General features: G+C 49.2%; 1 protein-coding gene and 2 long non-coding RNA genes across 9 annotated transcripts in view; 2 read left to right on the top strand and 1 right to left on the bottom strand.

Annotated features, from left to right (window-relative positions):
* Nucleotides 1-3,024: 3,024 nt before the first annotated feature.
* LOC123582313 lies at nt 3,025-6,457 on the top strand. Its single transcript, XR_006704309.1, has 2 exons — nt 3,025-3,118; nt 5,390-6,457. It is a non-coding gene; the product is annotated as an uncharacterized LOC123582313 (long non-coding RNA).
* Nucleotides 6,458-18,028: 11,571 nt separating this feature from the next.
* On the bottom strand, nt 18,029-26,409 carry LOC123584044. Of its 5 annotated transcripts, none has more exons than XR_006705137.1 (4): nt 26,084-26,409; nt 21,625-21,684; nt 20,886-21,046; nt 18,029-19,064 (listed from the first exon to the last, which is right to left on the bottom strand). It is a non-coding gene; the product is annotated as an uncharacterized LOC123584044 (long non-coding RNA). The 5 variants fall into 5 exon arrangements; XR_006705136.1 differs by lacking the exon at nt 26,084-26,409 and adding an exon at nt 24,779-24,891; XR_006705135.1 differs by lacking the exon at nt 21,625-21,684 and having other exon boundaries at nt 26,084-26,405.
* ACTN1 (actinin alpha 1) overlaps nt 25,264-26,774 on the top strand; it is a 100,912-nt gene continuing 99,401 nt past the window's right edge. For 2 of the 3 annotated variants that reach the window (XM_045451391.1, XM_045451390.1), the window contains exon 1: nt 25,264-25,638. In XM_045451391.1, the coding sequence (XP_045307347.1) occupies nt 25,534-25,638 (105 nt within the window). In that variant the 5' untranslated portion in view covers nt 25,264-25,533. The remainder of the gene's footprint in view (nt 25,639-26,774) is intronic. The other variant, XM_045451387.1, reaches the window with a different exon arrangement.

The following is a 26,774-nucleotide window of genomic DNA, read 5'->3' as shown; positions in this document are numbered from 1 at the left end:
GACTGGAAGGAAAGAGGGAAGGAAGGATAAATACTCAGGCAACCCTGAAGGGGTTGGAGGGCCTCGGCCGGTGCTTTTCCTCTCTGGCCTGAAATTTCACCTTGACTGTTTCTGGAAGCCTGACTGTTAGCAACCAAAGAGAAAGATGCTACCTTAAGCGCCACCCACTCACTATCAGCCAAGAGCAGAGCTGAGATGGAGGCTGGTGGAGGAAGGCCCCAAAATGAAGGGTGAGCTCTAGTTAGAGCCCTTTGGCCAAGACTGCTTATGCCTGGGTGGGTCTGGTCGGAAAAGCTGGCTTGGCAGGGGATGGGACATCAGCAGTCTACAGCCTTGCAGCCCAGGAGTTCGCTTGCTACTGGATGAGCATTCACTTAGGAGCCCATCAGCTCCGGCTGGTGGCCTGGTGACACAGAGGGGCTAACAGGCCTCTGGCAGGGTGAAGGCCCTCCTGCTGTCTCCCTCTTCCCAAAGGGCCGCCTCCTCCCACACCAGTGAAATGAGGATGACTTCGACATCTAGAAAAAGGATGTACCAGTTAGGATGCCTTAGGCCAATGGGACAGTGATGCTTGCTACTCAAAAGTATGGTCCCTGAACCAGCAACATCAACATCAACTAGGATCTTGCTAAGGCTATAGAAGCTAAGACCTACCGAATCAGTCTTAGTTTAGTGAAATTCCCGGATGATTCATAAGCACATTAAAGTCTGAGAAGCACTGGCTTATGCTACAGGTTCTCAAATTTGCTACACCTTGGAATCAGCAGATTTTTAAAAGTTCTGATGCCTGAGTACCACCTACCTTCCCCACTCCTCCCTGGGATGCTGACTTTACTGGTATGAGCTATGGCTTGGGCATCAAGAATTGTAAACCTTCCCAGGTGATCCTAACATGCTAACTTAGCCACAAACTTTGAGAACCCTAACTTAAACCGTAAAGATATTTATTTTGGGAGTTAGATTCCAGGGTAGGCTCAGCAACCCCCTGATGTAATTGAAGACAAATGATTATTAGAGTTTTTTGTTTTTTGTTTTTATCCTTAGGCTTGTCGCCTCATGGTTATAAGATGGCTGCCACAGCTCCTGGAATCATTCACCCACATGACAGCGTTCAGAGGTTGGGAATGAGGTGCAGGGCCAATGCACTAAGAGTTTGCTTTTTGACTTCTTTTGTCAAGCGGGGAAAAACCTTTCTTAGATCCTTGCAACAGATGTCCCCTTGGTTCTCACAGGGCAAAGATGGGTCACCCTTAGCTGCTGGGGAGACTCGGAAAGTGAGTTTTGGGGTTTTTCATTGTCCATGGGGGGAAGCAGAAAGTGGAGAAGAGGACTGAGAAGGATTACTGGGCAGGTAGTCAGCGGTGTCTGCCCTAAAAGACACATCTGAAGTACAAATGCACATGTGGAAACTTAACACATAAAATAACTAAGTAATTAGTTAACTAATTATTTAACACAAGCAAACAGGAAAGGTCCAGGTCTTCTATTAGCTTTCTGTTTTTAATTTACTTGACCAATTAGTTAATCATTCTTTCTGTTTAATTGATTTGCTTTAGGTTTGCCCGGATCAGAAATCAAAAAGGTTTTCTTTAAAACACGAGCTCCTTGGAAGGCAGAAATTCCCATCTGAATGTAAACTGTGCGTTGTTCCTCGCTCGGTGTCACTACACTCAGTAAAAGTGTAGGTGGAGAAAACAAGTATTAAGGTAGCAGACCACACCGATCAATGCTCCTCAAACTAACAAATGTGCTGTCCACAGCAGGTGCATAGAAAAACCCTTAGAATTTTATGTACACAGAAATTCCACTTCTGGGAATTAGTCCTAGGGAAATAATCATGTATGCATTTCAGAAATAGTCATTGATAAATTGCTTATAAAAGTCAGAAACACCTGGGGTGCCTGGGTGGCTCAGTTGATTAAGCATCCGGCTTCAGCTCAGGGCATGATCTCCTGGTGTGTGGGTTCAAGTCCCACATCAGGTTCTCTGCTGTCAGCGCGGAGCCCGCTTCGGGTCCTCTGTCTCCCTCTCTCTCTCTGCCTCTCCCGCACTCTCTGTCTCTCAAAAATAAGTAAACATTAAAAAAAAATCAGGAACTTACATTTTCAATGAGAGGGCATTGCTTATATGACACAGCCATACAATGTGATACTATACAGCCATAAAAAAAAAAAAATGACAATGTTGGGTGGTATTTAATGGCATGGGAAAATGTTCACAATATGTTATTAAGTAAAAAAAAGCACTTTATAGAGCAGTGTATAGTATAATCACATTAAAAAATTTAAAGGGAGTGCCTGGCTAACTTAGAGTGTGTGACACTTGATCTCAGGCTCTTGAGTTCAAGCCCTACATTGGGCCTACAGTTTACTTAACAAAACAAAATTAAAATAAAATAAATAAATAAAATTATTTTTTTAAATTTAAAGTATATGTGTGCTAAGAAAATAACCACTGTAAGAAGACATTACATAAATATTGCCTTTCTGAGTGGTAGGATTATGTGAGGTTTTGATTTTTCTTTTGACTCCTCTGTAGTAAACATATTTTATTTTGCTATAAGGAGAAAAGTTAGAGTTCTTCAGCCCAAACAACTTAGCGTGTGTTTGTGGAACTCTGATCTAGGCTTCCCTTTCTCCCATCTTCTCCCTAACCCCCACTCCCCATCCCCCTCCACCCCAAACCCCCACCGTCCCCCCCATCCCTAAGCAAGAAACCTCTCCCCCACTCCCCCAACTGGGAATTTTCATGGAAACTTCTGGAGACCCCGCCCACTTGGCCCAATTTATGTTTTGGTGGAAACTCTTAATGTTTCCATTGTCTGCCTTGAGAGTGTTGAAATTATTCATCTTAATTAAGTGTTGCCTAGGTGTTATTTTGACAGACTCTCACCCATTGAATTTTCTTTACCTCTTCTTTGTTTTAGAAGCCAAGAAGGAAAATGCTTTAGTGGGAGGGTAACTCTCCCGTTTGCAGTCACTGCATCTGAAAGATTGCTGGAAGAAACGACAGTCAGGTTGGCCCCAGGCTGGCCTGACTTCCCACTCAGCCGGTTTTTTGGAGTCTTGAAAGCCAGCAAGAACTCTTTCTTTGCAGAAGTACCTGCCAGGGTTCCAAGGTGAGTCAAATAACATCCCTTACCTAAGTAACCCAGGTGCTGTTTTCAAGAGTGGATGTTTATCCTCTGAACTAAAATGTGCATTCCTACTGCGTGCCACAAGGTTCCATGGGGAGAGGGAGCAGGTCTAGACAGGTGACCATGGGCAGCCTCTCAGAGGTGGTGGCATTTGAGCTGAGACTTAAGTGGACATCCAACCATAAGCAAATCTGGGGAAACAGAGTTCCAGAGGAAGACAACAAGGGCAAAGACTCGTTTGGGAATGAGCTTGGCCATTTCTAGGAAAAGACAGAAGCCTGCGGGGTCTTTTCCTGGGATAAATTCCCACACTAGGGTGACAGGACCAAAAGTTAGAGACATTTTTATGACTTTTGATTACCACCCCCCACATATATGACTGGCTTGTTTTCCAAAATGAACATGTATAGGATCATGTGTCCAATTGTCAATGGTTGTTATTCCAGGGGCGTGGGATTCAGAGGTGGACACGATGAGAAAAGGGACTTTAAAGTTCCCATCGTCTGCATGATTTAACTTTTGGCTATATATATGTTGGTATACATAATTTTATTTTAGATTTAAATTGGTGTTAATGTTTATTTTTGAGAGGGAGAGAGAGCGTGCAAGGGGGAGAGGGGCAGAAGAAGAGGGAGACACAGAATCTGAAGCAGGCTCCAGGGTGCGAGCTGTCAGCACAGAGTCCCACGCGTGAATTGAACTCACCAGCCACGAGACCGTGACCTGAGCCGAAGTCAGACGCTCAACTGACTGAACCACCCAGGTTCCCCAGTATATATCATTTCTTTTTTAAGTTTATTCATTTGTTGTGAGAGAGAGAGAAAGTGCAAGTCGGGGAAGGGCAGAGAGAGAAAGAGAGAGAATCCCAAGCAGGCTTTGTGCTGTCAGCACAGAGCTTGATGAGTGGCTGGAACCCAGGAACCATGAGAGATCATGACTTGAGCTGAAGTCAAACACTCAACCAACTGAGCCATCCAAGTGCCCCTGGTGTATATCATTTTTAAAATTTAAAGTGACCTAATGTTTTAGAACCCTAGTAATAAGAGGGTGGTAGATAATAGTGTTTTATTATTCTAAATATCATACATGCATTATATGAATTCCATTGTATCTCTGAAATATTTCATATCAAGCACTTGATTTTTGTAACATGTATTAATCGAGGGGTCCCTGGGTGGCTCAGTTGGTTAGGTGGCTGACTCTGATTTTGGGTCAGGTTAGGATCTCATTTGTGAGTTCGAGCCCTATGTTGGGCTCTGCTCTGACAATGCAGAGCCTGCTTGGGATTGTGTCTCCCTCTCTCTGCCCCTCCTCTGCTCTCTGTCTCTCAAAATAAATAAATAAACTTTAAAAAGTATTAATTTATACACACAAGGATTGCTGATTATTTCTTTTTAACATTTTTGCTTCTTTCTTTGGTTTGCTTTGCTCTGATGTTAGATAAACCACTTTATACTATGTCAGTTTCAGTTTCTTGTCAAATGGGAAGAAATATCTGACTAACCTCTCAATTCCCTAACAGAACTGTTCGGAAAGTTAAATAGAATAGTAAATGGAAGGCACTCTACAAATTTTTAAATGCAGTAAAAATAGAACAGAGGAAAGAAAATCAGGAATGAATTTTCATCTGGAATGGATTTCTCCTTTTTCCACATCTCACCAAGGCCAGTGGCTTCTCAGTGCACCTTTCCTGGACTCTCCCATTCACCCTGATCTCTCCATCCTCTCAAGTGTTCTTTTTTCTTTCTTCTTTTTTTTTTAAAAAATTTTAATGTTTTTATTTTATTTTTGAGAGAGAGAGAGAGAGAGTCAGAGTCTGAGTTGGGGAGGGGCAGAGAGAGAGGGAGACACAGAATCCGAAGCAGCCTCCAGGCTCTGAGCTGTCAGCACAGAGCCTGACGCGGGGCTAAACTCATGAACCACGAGATCGTGACCTGAGCCAAACTGGGACGCTCAACCGACTGAGCCACCCAGGTCCCCCTCCATTCTCTCAAGTGTTCTTAAACCTAAAGCTACACGATGTGGCACTTTAATGGTTTTGTATGTATTGATGATGACACAATATCCTGCTGGTGGGATTTGAGGCATTGGTGAGTAGGTAGAGGAGAGGAGATAATTTGGGGAAAAGGGTGTTTTTTCACGGAGAGTTGTGTGTGTCAGGAAGGGCTTCAAGTTTGGAAGAACCAAGTCCTGGTGCGAGTATTTCAGTGACTAGCTCTGAGCAAGTCAAGTTTTTCACCTTCCTGGTTTCAGTTTCTTGAGTTGCGGAACACCTTCACTCTGCCATTTACTACTTGGAGGTCGTTAAATGTCCTGTGGTCACCGTCCTCTACGCTCACCACTATCCAGTCCTCATCGCCCTCCCGGAACATGGGAGGCTCATCGCTCTTGTGCTTGGGCGGGGTCGTGGGACTAGTTGCTGGCACATGAAATGACAGAGGAAGCACACTTCCAGGCGGTGAGAAAGGCACGCCTGCGTCTCTCGGCTCCCTCTTGCCCCGCCATGCTGTGGAGGAGGCCCGGTGGCGACAAGCTGTGCCAGAAACTTGTGCTGACGCGGGGTGCGAAAAGGTCAAAGCAGCCGGGGTCCCTGAGTCACTGCACGGAAGGCTGCTGGTGAGTGGGAAATATTCTGTAACCGCATAAAACCGCTGACATTCTTGACACTGTTACCACAGCACAGCCTAGCCTATCCTAGCTAACACACAAACTGAGTCTGAGTTTCCCCTCCTCTGGGAGAAAGACGCCTCGTTCACATGGTTGTGGTGCAGATGTGACGAGAGGACGTATGGCAGGTTCTGAGCCCGATGTGGTTCACGGAAAGAGCTCACTAAACGTTCGCTTCTTGCCCTCCCCTAACAAGATGGTCATTCTCGGCAAAGGCAGACAAGGCCACCGGACCAGACCTTCCCGTGGATCTCTGGGGCATAACAGTGAGGTCAATAGCTCCCTATGGAAGTAGGCAGCAAGTATTATGAGTTCTGTCTTTCCACACTCCCCGGCTCCTTCCATGTAGATCCTGGGGCAGTAATTTGGTGTTGTTGAGAGATGTGGTACTGACGGCTTCTGGCATCCACCTTCCATTTGCCACAAGCTGTGGCAGCCACACTTTCTCCTCACCACTGCCACCAGCTGCCTCCATCTTGTGGTGGGGGGTGGGGGTGGGGAGGGTGCCTTCCTCATTTACCACGAATTGTCCCCCTTGGTGCCATGCGACAGGAAAGAAACATTTGGGAATATTGGCATCTGGTAGGGCCCCTCCCTTAGTCTATGCCTTGACTCTAATACAAAATAATAAAAGTAAATAAGTAACGTGAAAACAAACCTCTGGGCTGTAAGCGCCTTTTTTTTTTTTGGAAAGAGGCAAGTTTAGTGAGGTGGTGGTGGTACAAGGAGGAGGACACGAATATGGGAGTTCAATGGGGAGAAACCACCCCCCCCAGGGAAAGCACCTGGCCCTTGTTAAAGATGGCTGCCTCCACTCTGGAAAACAGTGTGGAAGTTCCTCAAAAAATTAAAAATAGACCTACCCTATGACCCAGCAATAGCACTGCTAGGAATTTACCCAAGGGATACAGGAGTACTGATGCACAGGGGCACTTGTACCCCAATGTTTATAGCAGCACTCTCAACAATGGCCAAATTGTGGAAAAAGCCTAAATGTCCATCAACTGGTGAATGGATAAAGAAATTGTGGTTTATATACACAATGGAGTACTACGTGGCAATGAGAAAGAATGAAATATGGCCCTTTGTAGCAATGTGGGTGGAACTGGAGTGTGTGATGCTAAGTGAAATAAGCCATACAGAGAAAGACAGATACCATATGGTTTCACTCTTATGTGGATCCTGAGAAACTTAACAGAAACCCATGGGGGAGGGGAAGGAAAAAAAAATTGAGGTTAGAGTGGGAGAGAGCCAAAGCATAAGAGACTCTTAAAAACTGAGAACAAACCGAGGGTTGATGGGGGGGTGGGAGGGAGGGAAGGGTAGGTGTTGGGCATTGAAGAGGGCATCTTTTGGGATGAGCACTGGGTGTTGTATGGAAACCAATTTGACAATAAATTTCATAGATTAAAAAAAAAAAAAAAAGATGGCTGCCTCTGTCTGAGGCATGGCTCTACACAGCACTTTCTGCAGCCAGGCTGATGCTTTCTGCGGCCCCAGGAGAGCAATCTCTTGAATCCCACAGTGAGGGACCTGAGAGGTTAAAGCCTTCTTAGGAATTTAAATCAGTGCTATGGCAGGATCTTCCAGGGCCAGTGACTCAGGACTGCTCACCTGGATACCTTCCCCACCGACAACCCCTCCCCCCCCCAATCTAGCTACGGAGGAGAGGATGCGAGCCATTTGCAACTGCTTTTAGCAAAAACTTTAAAGACTCAAAAGAAATTCAAGTCCATTTGCAAAGTCTAGGCCTGGCTGTGGTGGGGCCCGTCCTACTTCAGCCACTCTCCTGGCCCACAGGAGCTGTGGCCAGACTAGTAATGAGCTATCCTAGAGAGTTCAGAAAAATGGATTCTGCTGCCTGCACTCCATCTTATGAGAAACAGATGACTCCTTGCTCTGAAATGGCGAACGCCTCCAGAAATCCATCCTTGTCCCTTCTTTGTTCCAAAGCAAACACTTGCCTTGGCTTCTGTTCTCACGCCCAGGCGCGCTCTACGGGAGCGGAGCTCCTGAGCCAAGGACCTGAGACTTGATTTTGAATGGAAGTCAACAAACGTATCCATGAGCTGTAACCACAGCGTAGTGGGATGGCTTTCATAATGAACATTCCAGACTTACACATCCAAGTAAACGTTGTCCCCTTCAACACGGTCACCTGGGCGGGCTTCAGATCGACATCCAAGGTGATAATAATAGTAAGGTGTCAACATTTATGGAGCATTTACAAATGTTAGGCTCTGGGCTAAGAGCCTTATGGGTATTTCTCATTTGACCCTCACAGTCCCATTAACAGATGAGAAAACTGAGGTTTAGAGAGATGAAGTCATGTGACTACTAGGTGATAAAGCTGGGATTCAAACCCTGGCCCAAAGCTCCCCACTCCAGAGTTAGAGTGATGTTCGGAAGTTGGAACAAATGCTGTCCTTTCAGGTCCTCACTGATGGTATGAGGATTCGCTGTCATTCAGGTTCAGCCACAGGAATCAGAAACTTTCACATGCCTTCGTGATGCTCTTGAAATCTCCCCACAGCGAGGTGTGTGGACAACCATCCCAACTGTCCTTGGGAGGAAGGCAGGGACACTCAGAGAGGTTAAGGAACTTGTAGTAAGTGGCCCTGCAATAACTCTTGGGAATGAACTTGATTTTTTGAAACAGCCAAAAGCTATTTGGAGCAAAGTCTACTAATCTGGGTAATTCATCCAACTTGGCAAAATTAGGCATGTTCAGCATAAATTTGCACAAGACTGATCATCTTGTGGGGTTCATAGTCTGGTCATGAAGGCAATTTCAGAAGAGGTTAGAAATTTCTTTCTTGTCTGGACTAAAATTTGCCTCCTTGTAATTTGCTTCTGTGGCTCCAGTGTGAATGCTGGAACCACAAAGACTCAGCCTCATCACCACCACTCTCCACACCCCACTATATCCTAACATACTTGGTTATCTGGTTGTAACCCAGGCAGATTAGAAAAGATGGACACACACTTTAGAATCACCGGGGGCATCTCTAACCTACAATGCCCAGAGAGTCTGGTTTTATCCATCAGTCCGATGGATAAAAGCATAGTTGGTTTTTTTTGAAGTTTATCAAGTGACTTGTACACAGGGTTGAGAACCACTGTGAGAGGAGGAGGATTTAAACCCAGAGAAGCTCCATAACTAGCCCAAGGTGTCACATGTCCCGGAGCTGGACTTCAAGCCACTGCCCAACTGCTTCTTGCTTCCTCTGGACACGTCCACTCTCCTTGACTCACAAGGGTTCCTTGAGCTTGGGGTCCCAGCAGGGACAACAAGGGAGCAGCAGTCTTTGCAGTATGCCCCGTTTGGAAGGTGTTACCTGTCGCCCCCAACAATGCTGAATTCGTTGTGTCAAAGGTATCTGTGGGGGATGTGCTGTCTGCAATGCTGGAAAGCTGGGTGTGAAAAATACTCAGGTACTCCTGGGTTCTGACTCTGCTTAGCCCCCATGTGCCCTGAGGATCTTGGGACTTGCCCGCTTCTACAATCAGGTGAGACAGTTCCTTATAATAAATCTCTTTCTCTCTGTATACATCCTATTGGTTCTCTTTCTCTGGAGACCCTGGCGCCAATGTCCTTGCCTTCCAGATACTACTAATATCCCCATTTCACAGACGGAGAAAAGTTTCAGAGTCACGACCACCAGCACCCAGTCAGGTGCCCTGCCCTCTCTAGCAGCACGGTCTGGATCCCACTCACTCCAGCTCTGCCGGCCTCCTTCCCTCCTCTCTCCACGTCTGTGCAGGCTTCAGCTCACCCCGCCTCCGTGGAAGCCCCGCCTCCATTTCTCTGCCCCATTTGGGCCAGCAAGTATCTGGAACTGGATCCAGGATCTGCGTGGTATCTGCTTCTTTCACAAGGCGAGTCGATATTCCTGGGGGAGTTAAAACACACTTGCTGGCCTTCGCTGTCACTTCCTTTTTAAACAGTTGGAAATATTTCAGAACCCACATGATCCCATTTGGTTGTCAAGCCACATCATTGTTTTGGAGAGAAGGCTGTATTTCCCGGAGACTGTGTCTTTCTAATCTCCATTTCTTTCCCCGCCTCTTTACACATTCCTTTCTCACTCCAGATAATCTCCTCGGGCCTGCAGGTTTATTTCCAAAACAACTGAGGGAAAGGTGTTTGATGGGGGCCCATCCATTTTGACCTGCTGTGTTTTCCCAAAGTCTAGGGGGTAGATTAACTTCTTCTTGGCCACAGGCTGGGTAATTCTTGTGCTACAGCAAATGCATTCTGACTTTTAGATGGTGGAAAGAAAGGAAGAACAAAGGAGAGGAAAGAAACCAATAGCAACACCCAACAGCCAAATTTATATGCACATTATGGTAATAATTCTGCAAGAACAGCTTGTACTTGCAGATAACTTAGCCTCTGGCCAACCAGGAACAGGGGGTTACCAACAACCACAGCAAAGCCGCATACCAACTACAAGATTGTATTTTTGGTTTTTTGGGTTTTTTCCCATCCCTATCCGAAAACACTTCGACACATCGATTTTTCTTCCTTCTGAGCAGACAGAGGAACAGGTCAGTGAAGGGGAATATGTCCAGGATGGTGCCCCGAGGTGGGCGACAAGAAGATCTTTGAGGCCTGGACTGTGTTCTCCACGAGGCTTCTCCTCAAGGCCGGAACCCGGGAGCAGGGGCATAAGCTGTACCGCAATGAAGTTAGGGAATGTGGAGGAAGGCTTTCCAGAGATGGGAGCATGAAAGAGGGATTGAAGAAAAGGCTTGTGGGAGGCATGCCAAGAGGGCCATGAAGTAATGTTCCCAGAGCCCTCCAGCCCTCTGGTTAAAGGACCATTAACCACGAATTATTATCCTGGCTATTATTTCTGTCTACAATAACAGCCACGACAATGGATGCTGCAAAGGTCAACCCTGGGGCTCCTGTTGCCTAATCCATTTAGTGAGGGTTGGAGGCGGAAACGAGCTGATGAAATTTGTTGTGGATCCAGACACGTTTCAGCTGGCTGGGCGGGCGGCGGGGGGCCTGTGAGAAACTCCAGATGGAGTTAATCTCCTCTGTGCGCCAGGCAAGGATGGCAGCTAAAATTTAACCTGAGCACATTCGAGGTAAGGCACACGGAGTGAAAGCTCATCTCTGCTTCTTTGGTGAGGACTCGGGGTAGAGTCCTGGCAGGGAGTGGGGTGCTTGCCCGGTTCAGGGCAGAGGCCCCCTCGTGGTCACTAGAACTAGGGCCCCCCCACCCCAGGGTTCCAGCCTCCTGAGGATCCACAGGGGCCTGGGCTGCCCCTTTTATCTGGAGTCATCTCAAATGCTACCTGGCATTGCAGACCCGCCCAAGGTCACCCAGTTAGATGGAGGCTGAGCCAGGACCAGAAGCTGGGGCCCTTGGCTTCTGGTTGGAGTATTTCCACTCTACCTGCCTGCAGCTCCTTCCCCTGCTCCCAACCTGCAAGTAAACAGCAGCCTTGAAGCCTCCAGCCGGACACGGACACGGACACGGACACGGACACAGACACGGACACGGTGGGGGATGGGGAAGCTGGGGCCACCCAGTTCTCATTCACTCCAGTCAGGCCTTCCAACATGCATACTGAGCACCTACCTAGTACATCTCAAGTACTGTCGCATGTAGGGGATGAGGGCATGCAGTCCGGCCTCAGACCTTGGTCCTTTAATCCTTCTGAGCCTTGATTTCCTCATCTGGAAAATGGGCAACATTAACCATGCAACATTAATGCAGAGAGTGCTCCATGAAAGGTGGCCATACAAGATGAGGGCCAGGCCCCCAGGAAGTTCTTGATCTGTCAGGGGAGCCAGATTCATGGATAACTATACACAGTATACACGACCACAGTGTCTAGGAGCGGAAGAGGAAGGAATAACTAACAGGGTGTGCCAACATATGCTGTGTTGCTCACCGGCCCGATGCCTGCAAGGAAGCTCCTCACCCTTTTTAGAGGACCCCGGGTCTGTATACTGGGCCCTCATTTGTATATGGGGATAATATAAATAGCACATAAATTCAGGGTTATGGATTTGGACACAATAAATATGAAGGGCCTGAAGCTCAGTAGTATCATCAGTTTTGGGGTGAAGTCAGAGAAGTCTTCACAGAAGAGGTGACATAGGAATCGGGTTTTGAGCAGAGCTTTACATGGAGAAGCTAGAACAGCATGGACAAGGGCACGGAGATGTGGAAATATGGCATATTCAGAGAAAAGCAAGCAGCTAGGAGGGTCTGAAGCAGGGAGGTTTTAGGAGGGTGGTAGGGAGGGCGCGGGGAGCAAGCTGTGGTGGCCATGTGCCCGATGTAAAGAAATTTGAACTTTAGTTTTAAGATTTTTTTTTTAAGTAATCTCTACACCCAACATGGGGCTCGAACCCACAACCCTGAGATTAAGAGTCTCATGCTCGGGGCGCCTGGGTGGCGCAGTCGGTTAAGCGTCCGACTTCAGCCAGGTCACGATCTTGCGGTCCGTGAGTTCGAGCCCCGCGTCAGGCTCTGGGCTGATGGCTCAGAGCCTGGAGCTTGTTTCCGATTCTGTGTCTCCCTCTCTCTCTGCCCCTCCCCCGTTCATGCTCTGTCTCTCTCTGTCCCAAAAATAAAAATAAAAAAATAAAAATAAAAAAAAAAAGAGTCTCATGCTCTACCGACTGAGCCAGTTGGACCCCCTCAAGAAATTTGAACTTTTGGACCACGACGGCCATTGGAGGTTTTTGAGCTTACCTAGGACAGGATCGAATTGGCATTTATAAGATGTAGGTTGTTAGCACGTTATAGGCGGCTGGGTTTTTTTGGTTGTTGTTGCTTTTGCCAAGAGCCATGTTGTAACAGCCATAATACAATTGTGACAAACTCCTGAATAACTGTCAGAACTCTAGTGGTTGCGAGTGACAGAACATCAAGGTTAAGCCAGGTGTGGTGGTTTTCAGATATGTCCACAAATTCTTTGATCTTCCTCCCTTCAAGAGGAGGGGCCTGCTTCCCTCCCCTTGAGCGTGGGCTTGAGGTAGTAACACTTCAGAGTTAACTTCAGGGACGAGCTTATAAAGGGCGCGCCTCACTTGCTCTCTTGGATGTCTCTCCCTCAGGGGACGTCAGCAGCCATGTTGTGAGGACACTCACCCAGCCTATGCAGAACCCGCGTGACAGGGAACTGAGGGCTCCTGCCAACAGCCATGGGGTGAACCACTGTGAAAGCACATCCTTCAGGCCCAGCCAGGCCTTCAGAGTCCTTGCTACCACCCCGCCTGAAAGCCTACGAGAGACCCTGAACCAGGATCACGCAGCTTCGAGCACTCCCAAATCCCTGACCTAGAGAAACTGTGAGGTAATAGATGTTCTTTTTAGTGACCACGTCTTGCAGCAAATTACTGCGCAGCAATAGATAACTGACACACCAGCTTATGCAGCAAAACAGGGAATTAATTGGTGCACATAAACTGGGAAGTTCAGAAGTAGATACAGCTTGATACAGGGGATCAAAATATGTCTCCAGGATTCATCCCTGTGATCTTCCTCTGCACTGGCTTTTTTCTCAGGTTTCAAGTGGGTGGCTCCGGAAAGCACCAGGCTCCTCTCATCTTTACTACTTGGATCTCCAGGGGGAAAAGACTGTGGCTCTCTCCCAAGGGTGCCCGCAATGCCACTGTGTGTTATTCATTCTGATTGGGTCCCACGCCGAGGCCTAAACCAATTGTTTTGTTCTGATTGGTCCGGCCCATCATTTGCCCAGCCCTGGTGGTTAGGGGTGGGGTCATCCTACCAGCAGGGGAGACCAGGGACAGGGGAGGTGCCTCCCCAGAGGAGTATCACCGCAGAGTTGCCAGGAGGGGAAATGGTTGCTGGGCAGTGAAACAATGGTATCTACTATATATCCAGGTTTGCCTTGTGTTTTTCCGTGTGTGTGTGCACGCGCGTGCGCACACACACACACACACACACACACACACACACACTCGCGCTGCTGTGTGTTATTCCAAAATAGACACCTGACCTCCTGGCTGTTCCTCAAATGCTTTAGCTTCCTCCAACTCGCTTAGGTCTTAAATGTTACCTACTCTATGAAGCCTCCCCAGAACATGCCATTTTAAAAATGTAACCTCCCTCTACTTCTCCCCCGAGATATTGTGATTTATAAGAACAAATATATATTTGGTCTTTGTCCCCATTTCTGGCACAAAGCTCTTCGTACCCTTGGAACTTCCTATGTGATAAGAGCAAGGAAGGTGTCTTGATATTCACAACGAACCCTTTTCAATAACACCAGAGTTTGTGTTAATGGGGTGCCTTTTATTTATTTATTTTTTATTTTTATTTTTTAACGTTTATTTATTTTTGAGACAGAGAGAGACAGAGCATGAACGGGGGAGGGTCAGAGAGAGAAGGAGACACAGAATCTGAAACAGGCTCCAGGCTCTGAGCTGTCAGCACAGAGCCCGGCACGGGGCTCGAACTCACGGACCGCGAGATCATGACCTGAGCTGAAGTCGGCTGTTTAACCGACTGAGCCACCCAGGCGCCCCATGGGGTGCCTTTTAGAAAGCACCTAGGAGTGGGGGCTGGTTGCCAGGAGAGCCAACCATGTGGTGGAAGGCTTAGAACCTTCAGTTCCACCTCCCTGACCTTCTGAGAGAGGAGAAGGGTTGGGGATTGGATCAATTGCCAGCAGGCAATGATTTAATCAGTCATGTAATGAGTCCCCCATAAAAGACCCCAAAAAAGATGGTGTTTGGAAAGTTTCTGGGTTAGTGAACATGTGGAGAACCTAGGAGAATGGCACCCTGTCCCCATACCTTGCCCTAGGCATCTCTTCCATCTGGCTCTTCCTGGATTATATCCTTTTATAATAAGCCAGTCATCTAATAAGTAAAACATTTCTCTGAACTTTGTGAGCCACTCTGGCAAATCAGTCAACCCCATGGAGGGAGCTGTGGGAGCCTGGGATCTATAGCCAGTCAGCCTGAAGCAGAGGTGCGATTGGCATCTGAAATCTTGCAGGCCTGGGCACTTAACTGGGGGGACCAGATGCTGTCACCAGGTAGACAGTGTCAGAATGGAGTTGAATTGTTGGGCACCCAGTTGGTATCAGAGAATTGCTTGGTGATGTCAGAAAACCCATATATTGGATCCCCATACTCTGTTCCCATCCCTGCTTAATTTTTTCCTTAATATTATCCTATTATTTTCCTCATTTCTCCTATTATCAGTCTCTCCTATTGGAATGGCAGCTCCACAGGGAAGGAGCTTGTCCATTCTGGTCACTGCTACACCCTCTGTACTAGATAAATGATGATAGGATGAATGAATGAATGTTCACAGTCATCCTGTGAAGTAGGTAGAATCAAGGTGATTCTCCTTCTCTTGAAGGTAAGGACAGTGAGATTTTGTTTTAAAGATATTTTAATTTTTTTAAATGTTTACTTATTTTTGAGAGAGAGAGAGAGAGAGAGAGAGCGCTAGAGCAGGGGAGGGGCAGAGAGAAGAGAGGGAGACACAGAATCTGAAGCAGGGTCCAGATTCCACACTGTCAGCCCAGAGCCTGATGTGGGGCTCAAACTCACGAACCTTGAGATCATGACTTGAGCAGAAGTTGGATGCCTAACTGACTGAGCCACCCAGGCACCCTGAAACTTTTTAAATTAAAAAAAAAATTTTAAAGTAAATTCTACCCCCAACGTGGGGCTCAAACTCATGACCCTGAGATCAAGAGTCACATGCTCAGGGTGGGGAAAAAAAACAAAAACAAAAACAAGAAAACAAGAGTCACATGCCCTACTGACTGAGCCAGCCAGGTGCCCCAAAATTAAAAAAAAAATTAATTGAAGTATAGTTTACATATAATATTATGCTCATTTCAGGTATACAACATAGCATTTCAACAATTATATATATTACTATATACTTAACCATAAGTGTAGTTACTGTCACCACACAGAGTTATTATAGTATTATTGACTATATTCCCTATGCTGTACTTTTCGTCCCTGTGATTTGTTTATTTTATAACTAGAAGCATGTACTTCTTAATTCCTATTTTACCCACCCCCCCACCCCAGGACATTGAAACTTGAGAGAAGGATCTTGTTGGCAAAAAGATTAAAAAAGAACTTAAAAAAAAAAAAAAAAAAGGAAACACCTTTAATTGTGGAATGCTAATGAGAACACAGGAGAAGGGAACTTAATGCATAATGGTGTGTTCCCTCCAAGGGTTAAGTGATGCCCTGATGCAGCAGTTCAGAGACAGTAGAACAGAGTCACAGGAAGGCATGCGGGAAGACAGGCGTCCTGAAGGCAAAAGGGCCACCTACTCTGTCACCGCCAGAACTTCAGTCATGCTGGGAGGAGCAGTTTCATTTGGGCAAATAGCAACAGTCAAATTTTAATTAAAGCGGCTAAGGTGAGTCTTACTGCTTTTATAGTTTCTTTTAGATGGGAATTTGTAAGCTTGTTTTTATTCTATGTTAATTGTAAACCTAAAACCTTAACAAGTGTGTACCTAGTTTTCCGTTTGTATATATTTAAGGAACATTAAAACAAAAATTAAGTAACTTTGTGAGACGCTGTATCTTTTATAGAGGAACTTGCTTATTTTTTTGTCAATTTATTTATTTTGAAAGAAAGAGAGAGAGGGAGAGTGAGCAGGAGAGGGGCAGAGGGAGAGGGAGAAGGAGAATCCCAAGCAGGCTCCACACTCAGTGCGCAGACCGACGCGGGGGCTCAGTTGATGGATCCCACAACCGTGAGACCATGACCTGAGCCAAAATCAAGAGTCAGACGCTTAACCAATTGAGCCACCCAGGCGCCCCTAGAGGAATTTGTTTATATTCAAGATTGGACTCAAACCCACTTGTCATTGCAATATAGAGAAGGAGCCTGAGAAAGATGTTCTTAGGGTAAGGCTCAGGGCTTAACCACCATCTGGTGAGTCCAGCCCTCTTACTTTGCAGGTGAATAAACCAAAGCCGGGGGGGGGGGGGGGGCGGCGGGGGGCACAGGTCTCCTGGCCCCAAGTCTTCTTCTGAGGTTACCTTGCTGCCAGAAGATTTTTCTCTCATTTCTAGGAAGCGCCCTGGGCAGGCCTCTGGGGCTCAGCTTCTGTGGGAGACCAGTGGGACCCCAGTTGCTAAGAGAGGGAAGCTGAGGTTAATCAGACTTCCCTGCAACGCGTTCCCCCCCCCCCCCCCCCCCCCCCCCGGCCTGGATTCTGCCTGCCAGCTCCTAAAACGGGGCAGGGGCATGTGTTACTCAACAGGAATTTCCCAGCTGTGATTTGCTGGAAACTAGAGGTAGCTGGGGGAGCTCGCAGCCCTCCTTGGAGGACTCAGGTTTGGCAGCTAGCAGGCATGACTATCTCTTGCTCACAGAACCCATCTCAGGGTAATAATCGGAAGTGAAGACTTCTGAGGGTCCTGCCTGGATTTCCTCTGGAATTTGGGGTAGGGGCGCCTGGGTGGCGCAGTCGGTTAAGCATCCGACTTCAGCCAGGTCACGATCTCGCGGTCCGGGAGTTCAAGCCCCGCGTCGGGCTCTGGGCTGATGGCTCAGAGCCTGGAGCCTGTTTCCGATTCTGTGTCTCCCTCTCTCTCTGCCCCTCCCCCGTTCATGCTCTGTCTCTCTCTGTCCCAAAAAAATAAATAAACGTTGGAATTTGGGGTAAAGATATATGCCAAAAGATGAAAAAGAGGGCACCAGAGAGGCCAGATGTTCCATCACTTGGCACCTAAGACCTGAGAATGAGGCAGAGCATGGAAACAAACTGCTGCGTGCTCTAGGCCTGTCCTTTACTAGAGATTCTGCTAGAGGGAAACTGTGTTCTCTCCTCCCCTGAGCCGCGTGTAGTGGGAGGGGCAGGAGCTGGCCTAGAGGCAAACGACCTTTCCCTGGTGGTGAAGAGGTAGGCCTGGTGAGGGCTGGGAGCTGCTGGCTGAGGGATGTGAGCTAGATGGCCACGTCCGTGTCTCCAGGACTGGCTCCTCGGGTGGTCAGAAGACTTAGGAAAGGCTTACACAGGCTATGGCAAAGGACTGGACTTCCAGGGCCTCCTACAGGTTGATGAGGGAAACTGAGGCACCGAGATGGAATTTGCCTAACGCATTGTTTCATTCAGCAAAGATTGAACTGGAGCACCTATGGTGTTCTAGGCCCTGTGTGGGGGAAGGAAGAGGGATGAAACCACAGTGTGACAATAGGAAATAACATGGGGACAAAGAAGCACAACAGAGAACGCTATAATATATGATATATATTAGAGAGACAACTGTAAATGGTGTCTATGGGAATTCAGTGACAAAGGCGTGCATAAATTAGACTGCTGTTGGGACCGGCAATGCAACTGAGATCTCTGACCTATGGAGCCAGAAACCCAAGAAACCATGGTGAGTTCCCTCCCTCCTTTTAGCCTTCTGCAAATACTACTGTCCTTAGTTCTCTTAGGAAGAGCCAGTAAGGAACCCATGACCATTAGGGTGTAAGGTTAGAGATTTGGGACACGCTGAAGGAAATCCCCGGAACTCTGGGCTGGGAGGTCCACAGAGCTTTTACTTTCCAGAATCTTGCAGATGCTGCTTTTTTTGTGTTTCCTCATGGGGACTTGCACGGCCAATGAATGACACATAGTAGGGCAGGAAAAAGAAACTGCTGAGCATCTAGGTGGCCTGGTGCATGTCAGGCACTGGGCTGGTACTCTACATTGTTTATGTCACCTCACGTGGCAGTCCAATTCGTTTCTATTCTCTCAGCCTGTCAGTAAGTATCTGATGGATTCTAGGATGATGAATTCTAGAGGCGGAAGCCCATTGTTTGGTCGCAGCTAGTCCAGAAGGTTTGGGAGGAATAGGGCTCTCCTGCGGGTCTCCTAGAATTCTGCCTGGCACAGAGTAGGTGCCCAATAAGTACTCCCAGAACTCATAGACATGATTTCTTCTTTCCAAGGAAATTGGGTCACCTACTCCAGACCTAGGTTCTTTCAAGAGCAAAGCACTTATGGCTTTCTGGGTGACTCATTACCGACTAGATTGGGGCAGAAACAGTTGTCTGTAGTGCTGGTGGTGGATTCGGCTAGTCTCAGAGCCTGTTGCTGCTGAGTCAGGAGATCTCCCATCCAGGGAAAGGCCTGACTGGTGCCTGAAAGGGCATCAATGTTGTCTGCCCTGCCATGACTTGAGCAAACTTCTTGAGCCTCAGTTCATGGCCACTGGCCATGGCAGTGAATGGCAAGAATGGCAAGAATTCTGGCCTCGATCTTGGTTCCTTTGTCATCGCACCTAGAGAAATGCAGAGAATGAATGGAAAAGGAGCAAAAGAGGCTGAGCCTCTGGAAAGAGAGGAGTCAGGACTGCTTCCCAGATAAATCCTCCAATTTTCCTTCATGATCTTACCTCACTCCATTTTGGCTGCCCACATGACCCCAGGGATTTTGTTTTGTTTTTAAAGAGCTTTTTGGGGGGCACCTGGGTGACCTAGTCGGTTAAGCGTCCAACTTTTGATTTTGGCTCAGGTCATGATCTCACGGTTGGTGAGTTTGAGCCCCGAGTCGGGCTCTAGGCTGACAGCAAGGAGCCTGCTTGGGATTCTTTCTCTCCCTTTGCCCCTCCCCTGATCCCTCTCTCTCTCTCTCTCTCTCTCTCCCCCATTCTCTCTCTCTCTCTCTCAAAAAAAATCTGTTTTTTTTCTTAAACTTTTAATTGAAAAGTCACATGAAATGGCCATGGCTTCCCACCAAAACAAGTCCAAAACAAAACAGCTCCTACTAGGGGCTGAATAGCCTCGAAAAACAATTATTCATGGAATATTTATTAAGCATCTACTGTCTATTCTAAGAGGGACATGACCATTCTTGCATCTTTATTCTCCAGCACGGTGCAGGGCATAGAGCAATTGCTTGCTAAATATTTGTTGAATGAATTAAATTTGGTGAAATCGATACAATACACATGCCATTGTCTCCTTATCTCAAGGAGCTAATACATTAAGAATCAATTGCTATTAATGGCAGCAAGAATGGAAGTTTTTTTGTTTTTTTTTTTTGTTTTTTTTTTTAATTTTTTTTTCAACGTTTATTTATTTTTGGAACAGAGAGAGACAGAGCATGAACGGGGGAGGGACAGAGAGAGAGGGAGACACAGAATCGGAAACAGGCTCCAGGCTCTGAGCCATCAGCCCAGAGCCCGACGCGGGGCTCGAACTCACGGACGGCGAGATCGTGACCTGGCTGAAGTCGGATGCTTAACCGACTGCACCACCCAGGCGCCCCAAGAATGGAAGTTTTTTATTCAAAAGGTTGATAAGCCTATGGCAAGATTAAACCCATAAAAAGAGACCACTCTTCACCCACCATAATGGCTAAAATTTAAAAAAAAATTGACAATAGCTTGTAGTCAGAGGATGTGGAATGACTGAATTCCTTGGACCTTGCTGCTGGAAATTCAACTGTTACCGTCAATTTGAAAAAGTGTTTTGGCAATAGCTACTAAAATGAAATATAGACCCACCCTATGACCCAATCCATTCCTAGGTGTATACCCAAGAGAATGAATGCATATGGTCACCAAAAACACACATAGAAATGTTCATGGCAGCTTACGTATGGTAGCTCCAAACTATAAACGAGGCAAGTGCCCGTCAATAAGAGAGTGGATACATTACTTGGGATATACTTATACAGTGAAATACTACACAGCAAAACCAGAAAAAAAACAAAAACAAATGAGCTATGGATACAATACACAGCACACACACAAATCTCACAGACATGAAATCGCGTGAAAAATCCAGAAACCAAAGCATACACACTGTATGATTCCATGTATATCAAGTGCAAAAACGAGTGAGAACAATCACTGGCGGTAGGAAGTCAGAATAATGGCTTCCTACGTGGATCAGGGGTATAGATTGGGAAGGGGCATGAGAAAACCTGAGGTGCTGAGAATGTTTTATCTCGAGCTGGGTAGTAGTTTCATGGGTGTAGACCCAGGAGACATTTCACTGAGCTGTATGCTGAAGATTAGCACCCTTGGGGAATGCATTTTACTGTACATTATACCCTGACTGAAGGAAAAGAATGGATGTTAGAAACACGCATATACCTTAGTATCTGTAAAAAATCAGCATGGTTAATAATTCTGTTTTCTCTGTGGGAGATGGCGTTATATGGAACTAGTATCACAGTGTGATGGCCACCAGTGAGTCCTGGATGGAAAGACCGGTCAATTCCACACCTTCAGTCCATCCTTGCAGGGGGTCTTCCCTATTGAGAAGACCAAGATCATCAGTTATTGCTTCAACCCACTCCCGTACTCTCTTGAGATTCACTTCTGGACACCCTCGCCCATCCTCATCCCCCACCCCCCTACTCAGAGCACCAGGGCCTTTTCCTCTTTTTTTTTTTTTTAAGATTTTATTAAAAAAAATTGTAATGTGTATTCATTTTTGAGAGAGAGAGAGGGAGGGAGAGAGAGAGAGAGAGAATGAGCAGGGGAGGGGCAGAGAGAGAGGGAGACACAGAATCTGAAGCAGGCTCCAGGCTCTGAGCCATCAGCCCAGAGCCCGACGCGGGGCTCAAACTCACAAACTGCGAGATCATGACCTGAGCTGAAGTCGGGCGCTTAAGCAACTGAGCCACCCAGGTGCCCCAAGATTTTAGTTATAAGTACTCTGTCCTCCCAATGGGGGGCTTGAGCTCATAACCCCAAGATCAAGAGTCATATGGTCTACTGACTGAGCCAGACAGGCACACCCCCTTTGCCCTTTTTATGGGCCCATCTTTTCAGCCTGCACCCTTGAACCCACACGGTCTTGTCTCCTCAAAACTGTGCCACCTCTCACCTTTCACTTGCTTGCCTTTTCAGCTCTTTCCTCTCAACGGAATCCTTCCTCAAGTTTCTCCTATTCAAAGAAAAAAATTCCTCCTTTGGACCCCCCTCTGGGACTTCTATATTCACTTTTGTCCTTTAGTCCTGGCTAGTGTCTCTTTAAAGTCACAGCTTTGGCCACATTATTGAAATTCCACAGGCAAAGGACACCAGTGAATTTTCAATGATCACATGCAAAGAATACTTCATTAAGCCTTATTTTCCTGATATATCTGATGTTGCTGACTCCCCTCACTTTGAAACTTCACACCTTTGACTTTTATGACACAGAGTGGGCCAGGCTCTCTGTGTTCCTGCTGACCCCTTCCTCTCTGTCTCCATCAGGGGACCTTGTTCTTTATACTTCCTTCCAAGTGCTGCTTCTCCTGGTTCAGCCGTGGTCCCTTCCCAGTCCCGCTTAGGCATTCGTTATTCTTCATGGGTGGTCACATGGAGTCAATACCACCTGTACACAGATGACTCTCAGATCTGTTTCCTCTGAGGTCAGGGCCATGCGGTCACCTGCTTGCCGGACCACCGAATCTGAACATTCTCCGAGCCCTTCAAGCTCCGTGCATTCAATCCAGGATTCCATTCCCAAATCTGAAATTCTTTGTCAGTTGGTCGTACTGCCACCATTCACCAGATCATCCAAACTAGAAACCAATAACTAAGGCAGGGGTTCTCAACCCTAGTACTGTTGATATTTTGGTCTGGATCATTCTTTGTTGTGGGGAGACTGTCCTGTCCTGCTTGTTAACAGATGTTTAGCTTCTGTCCACTGCATGCCAGTAGGGACCCGCCAGTTGTGACAACTAGAAAGTGTCTCCAGATATTGCCAAATATCCCCTGGGAAGGAGGGTGTCAAACTATCCTAGGGTTGAGAAACACTGGGGCCAAAGCATGGGTTTAGGTGTCACATGTATGTGTGTTACGTGTATATGGGGCTAGTTAGCTACCTCACTGAGCTTTGGTTGGTTTTCTCTGTCAGGCAGAGACAGCCCTCATCTCATAGTAGAACTTACCTAAGATAATATAGATAAATTTCATGGTCTATTCCATATGGGACATTGGTCGAGAGCAGCAAAGACTCCTCTGTTCTCACACTGAAACTCTGAGGCACTCAGTTTTATTTTCTAGGTATTTCTTGTCTATCCACTCTTCTCCATTTGCAAGAGACTGAAGTTCATGTCCCACCCAAATTCACATGTTGAAATCCTGCCCCCCCCACCCAGAGCGACGGTATTAGGAGGATGAGTGGGTGTCATGAGGGCAGAGCTCCTACCACCACATGAGGACACAGAAGATGGCTGTCTAGGAGCCAGGATGTGGGCTCTCACCACACCGAATCTGACCTTGGACTTCCCAGCCTCCAGAACCCTGAGAAATAAACGTTCTTGTCGAAGCCACCCAGTCTACGGGATTCTGTTACAGCAGAATGGACTAAGGGGCCATTCCTACCCGGATTATTGCAATTGCTTTGCACCTGGTTCTCAAAGCTTCTGTGCAGCCTCATTCCCCTCAGATCCACACTTCACACGGTGCACCGGGCCTACGTGGTCTGGCCGCTGCCCATCTCCACAGCCCCATCTCTTGCCCCTCCTGGCCTTGGATTTCTAGTCTAGCCGCAGTGAAATGTTAGGCATTCCTTTTATACCCTGCAGTTTCCTGCCCCCATGTACTAACTCACACCGCTCCTTCTGCCTGGAATAACCTCCCACACTCTTCATCTGGCTGACTCTTGTTTTCAAGGCTCCCTTGAATTTCACCTACTCCAAAAAGTTCCACCTGGAGTCTCCCTTCCCCTGCTGGGCTCAGTGGTCAGAGCTGTCTCCTTGCAGTATATTTTTGTTTCTGTATCTGTCTCGGCTGGGCTGCATGGGGAAGGAATTGTGTCTTTTTCATCTGTATATACATAACATCTAGCACATCCCCTGACACACAGACGGTGCTCAGCAAATATTTATTGAGTGAATGGATGGCTACAGCACGATATACCCTCTATGTTAGGTTTAGAGCCATAGTTCAGAAATGGTTATAAAATAGTCTATAAATCTACCCTCTCTGGCTCCGAGGCAGTGCTTCCTCAGCCAGGGGCTGGTGGCAGGCACAGTGCTGGCCGCTGACCGGTAACACTTGCAGAAATGTGAGGTTGACTAATGATACAGGGAGTGACAGCGCAACAGATAGCGGCTTACAGCAGCATCAGCTAGCTGTTCTGAGAGTCGGAGGCACTTCACCTTTTCCCTCTGTGGCCTTTCACGTATACTAATTCATGGCCCTACCTGGCAATGCACTCTTCTAACTCCTTCACTCCCCTCTGGGGTGACACGCTGGAGTCCCTGAGTTGGCTCAGCTAATCCTCAGGGCACCAACATAAAAGCCCCACCATGCCCATGACCTGTCGGAGGTCTCCTACTGTTCTTCGGTCTGGGATCCCTCAGAGGAACCCACCAGGAGGTCAGGGCTGCCTCTTCCCAGTATCTGTCACAGCCGGGGCAGTGTGTTTAGGCCCTCCTTACTAGGCCTGGGGAAGGAAGCCCAGGCAGGCACCAAGAAGTGAGAGGTGTTTAGCCAATCCCGCCCTCTTTCCTCCTCCAATAACAATAAGGCTTTGTTTATCAGGCCTAAGGTTACAGGTCAGTCTGTGGAGTCCTGAAAACCTGCTAAATCCCTTTTCGAACCCAACTCTTTGAGCCTCGGTCTCCCCATTTGTCAGGTGTGTGTGTTGGGGGCGGGGCGTGGAGTGGGTAAACCACTCAGGGCCCTCCGTCCCAGTTTTCAGGGTGCTGCCCAGGTGTATACGAGGGTAGATCCGGCCCGTCCGCCCGCGGGGACGGACAGAGGATCCCAGAAAGTTGGGGGACGTAGGCGCTGCCCGGGAAGCCCCTAGGCAGAGCTGTCCCCTGAGACCGAGGTCGGGCCAGAAAGGAGCCGGTGGCGAGGCGGGAAAGCTCTGAGGCTCCCGAGTGCCATTCAGTGGCAAGATACGGGCTCTCTCTCGTAGGGCAGGGGTCTGCCCGGTCGCGACGGGCGGGGCCGCGCGGAGGCGGGAGGGATGGTCAAGAAATTCCCGGGAAATTCCTTTCCATTCCAGCATTCCCTGCCCCCTTTCCTTGGGTGCTGACCTCTGCGGACCCTGGGAAGGAGAAATGAAACGCTTTCCGGGTTTCCTCGCGTCCCTTCTCCAGCCGCGGGCCGCCTGGGGTTTGGAGCGCGTCGGGGGAGCAGTAAGGCCGGCGCGCCGGAGTTCGCCGCCTTCCCGCGGGCGGGGAGCGTGTCCAGTCCCAGGCGGCGACTGGGGCTCCGGGGCGCGCTGCCGCTCGGTCCCACAGCTCGGGGAGGCGTCCCCCGGCTTCGGTCCCGTTCGGCTTAAGCCGGTGTCACATGAGCGGCGGGGGAGTGGGAACCCGGGGAGTGGGCGGGGGAGTGCGCGCCGGGAGGGGGCCGCCCAGTCCACCTATATGCGCCGCGGCCCGGCTGACGGATGCCAGGAATTCCCAATGAAAGGCGATGGGGGGAAGTTTGGGCAACTCGGCCTGGCCAATGGAGAACCTCGGGAGGGCTCTGCCCCTTCCCCCCGCCCCCGCCCGCCTCTGCTCCCGCAGCGCGAGTGTGTCCGCCTCGCTCACTGTGCGTGGAGATTAGGTCCCAGGCAGGCAGTCCGCGAGCTCCAGCAGCCGGCCGCCGCCACCGCCGCCAGCAGCAGCTACCGCGAGCAGCGCCGCGGCGGAACCGGGCGCAGGGGAGCGAGCCCGGCCCCGCCAGCCCAGCCCAGTCCGGCCCGACTCCCTCCCCACGCCGGGGCAGGAGCAGCAGCCGCCACCGCCGCCCCGAGAGAAGGTGGAGGAAGAAATCCAGCTTGTAGCACGCGCGCACCATCATGGACCATTATGATTCCCAGCAAACCAACGACTACATGCAGCCCGAAGAGGACTGGGATCGAGACCTGCTCCTGGACCCGGCCTGGGAAAAGCAGCAGAGAAAGGTCAGCAGCAGCCCCAGCACGCCGTAGCACCCCGGCCCGGCCCGCTCCGCTAGCCGCGCTCCCGGCTCGGAACGGATTCCAGGCTCGCACGAGCGGGGGCGGGGGATGCGCGGCTGCCGCGAGGTGGGGTGTTGGGTTACAGGCGCGGGCGGAAGCGGGAGAGCCCCTTTCCCAGAGCCCGCGAACGCCGGAGCCCGAGCGCGGGGAGGTGGGGCCGCCGGCGGGCAGGTTGCCTTGGGGTCCGCGATTCAGGCCACCCGGCTGCAGCCGCACCGTCCCCGCGTGGGCAGGGGGTGGAGGGCGGTGCTTGGGAGGCTGGGGCTGAGCCGTGGCGCGGTGGCTGCTTGCTCCGGATCGATTTTCCCTTCCCTTCCCCGCCCCCTGGCCGCCTCTCCATCTGGCGTGCGGTGGCAGCGCGCTTCCTGGGCCACCCTGGGCTCCGTACCTGCAGGAGGCGAGCTGCACGCGACTCTGCACCTCCCAACCCCAGCCCGCAGGCCGAGGGGAAAGCGGGCGCCGCAGGGGTTGGCAGCCGCCTCCGGGTCTGCCTGGAGGTGGACCTGCTGGAGTGGGCTGGGGCTGAGGAAACTGGGGGGGGCATAAGCGGGTTCTCCAGCTGGCCCTGTGGGGGCGGGGTCAGGACGACCAACCGTTTTATTGCTTAACTCAGCTGCCGGCGGAGATGGGGGTTTTGCGTCTGCGTCCTGCCAGTCCGACCCCCGCTTATTCTCGGGAGAAGGCGAATTTGGGCAACTTGATCTGAGTTGAAGGGCTCCAGGGCAAGAGGTTGTTTACTGAGATATTTGGGGTCAGTCAATGGGGAACCCCTGCTCAGCCACCTTCCCCAAGAGTCCCAGACGAGGTGTGCCGGGTGCGCACCCTCCACGGGGGCTGGGCTCAGAGCTGGCGATGGGACCTGGGCACAGTGGCCGGCGGCAGGAAGAGGTCAGAAACCACTCTTGTGGGGAGGGGGAGGAGGGTGCCCCAACCCTGCCTCTGCTTCCTGCCCGCCCTGTGAGCTCTTGCCCCAGGCGGCCACGTACCCTGAACACCCTCCTCTCCCCCCTCCCCGGCTGTCCGCTCCCATCCGGTCCCTCCTCATTTCATCCCCCCCCCCCCCCCCCGCAGATCTGGGA

This window comes from Leopardus geoffroyi, chromosome B3, assembly GCF_018350155.1.
Source record: "Leopardus geoffroyi isolate Oge1 chromosome B3, O.geoffroyi_Oge1_pat1.0, whole genome shotgun sequence".
NCBI classification, from domain to species: Eukaryota; Metazoa; Chordata; class Mammalia; order Carnivora; family Felidae; genus Leopardus; species Leopardus geoffroyi.
This window is presented reverse-complemented; position numbering and strand designations above follow the sequence as displayed.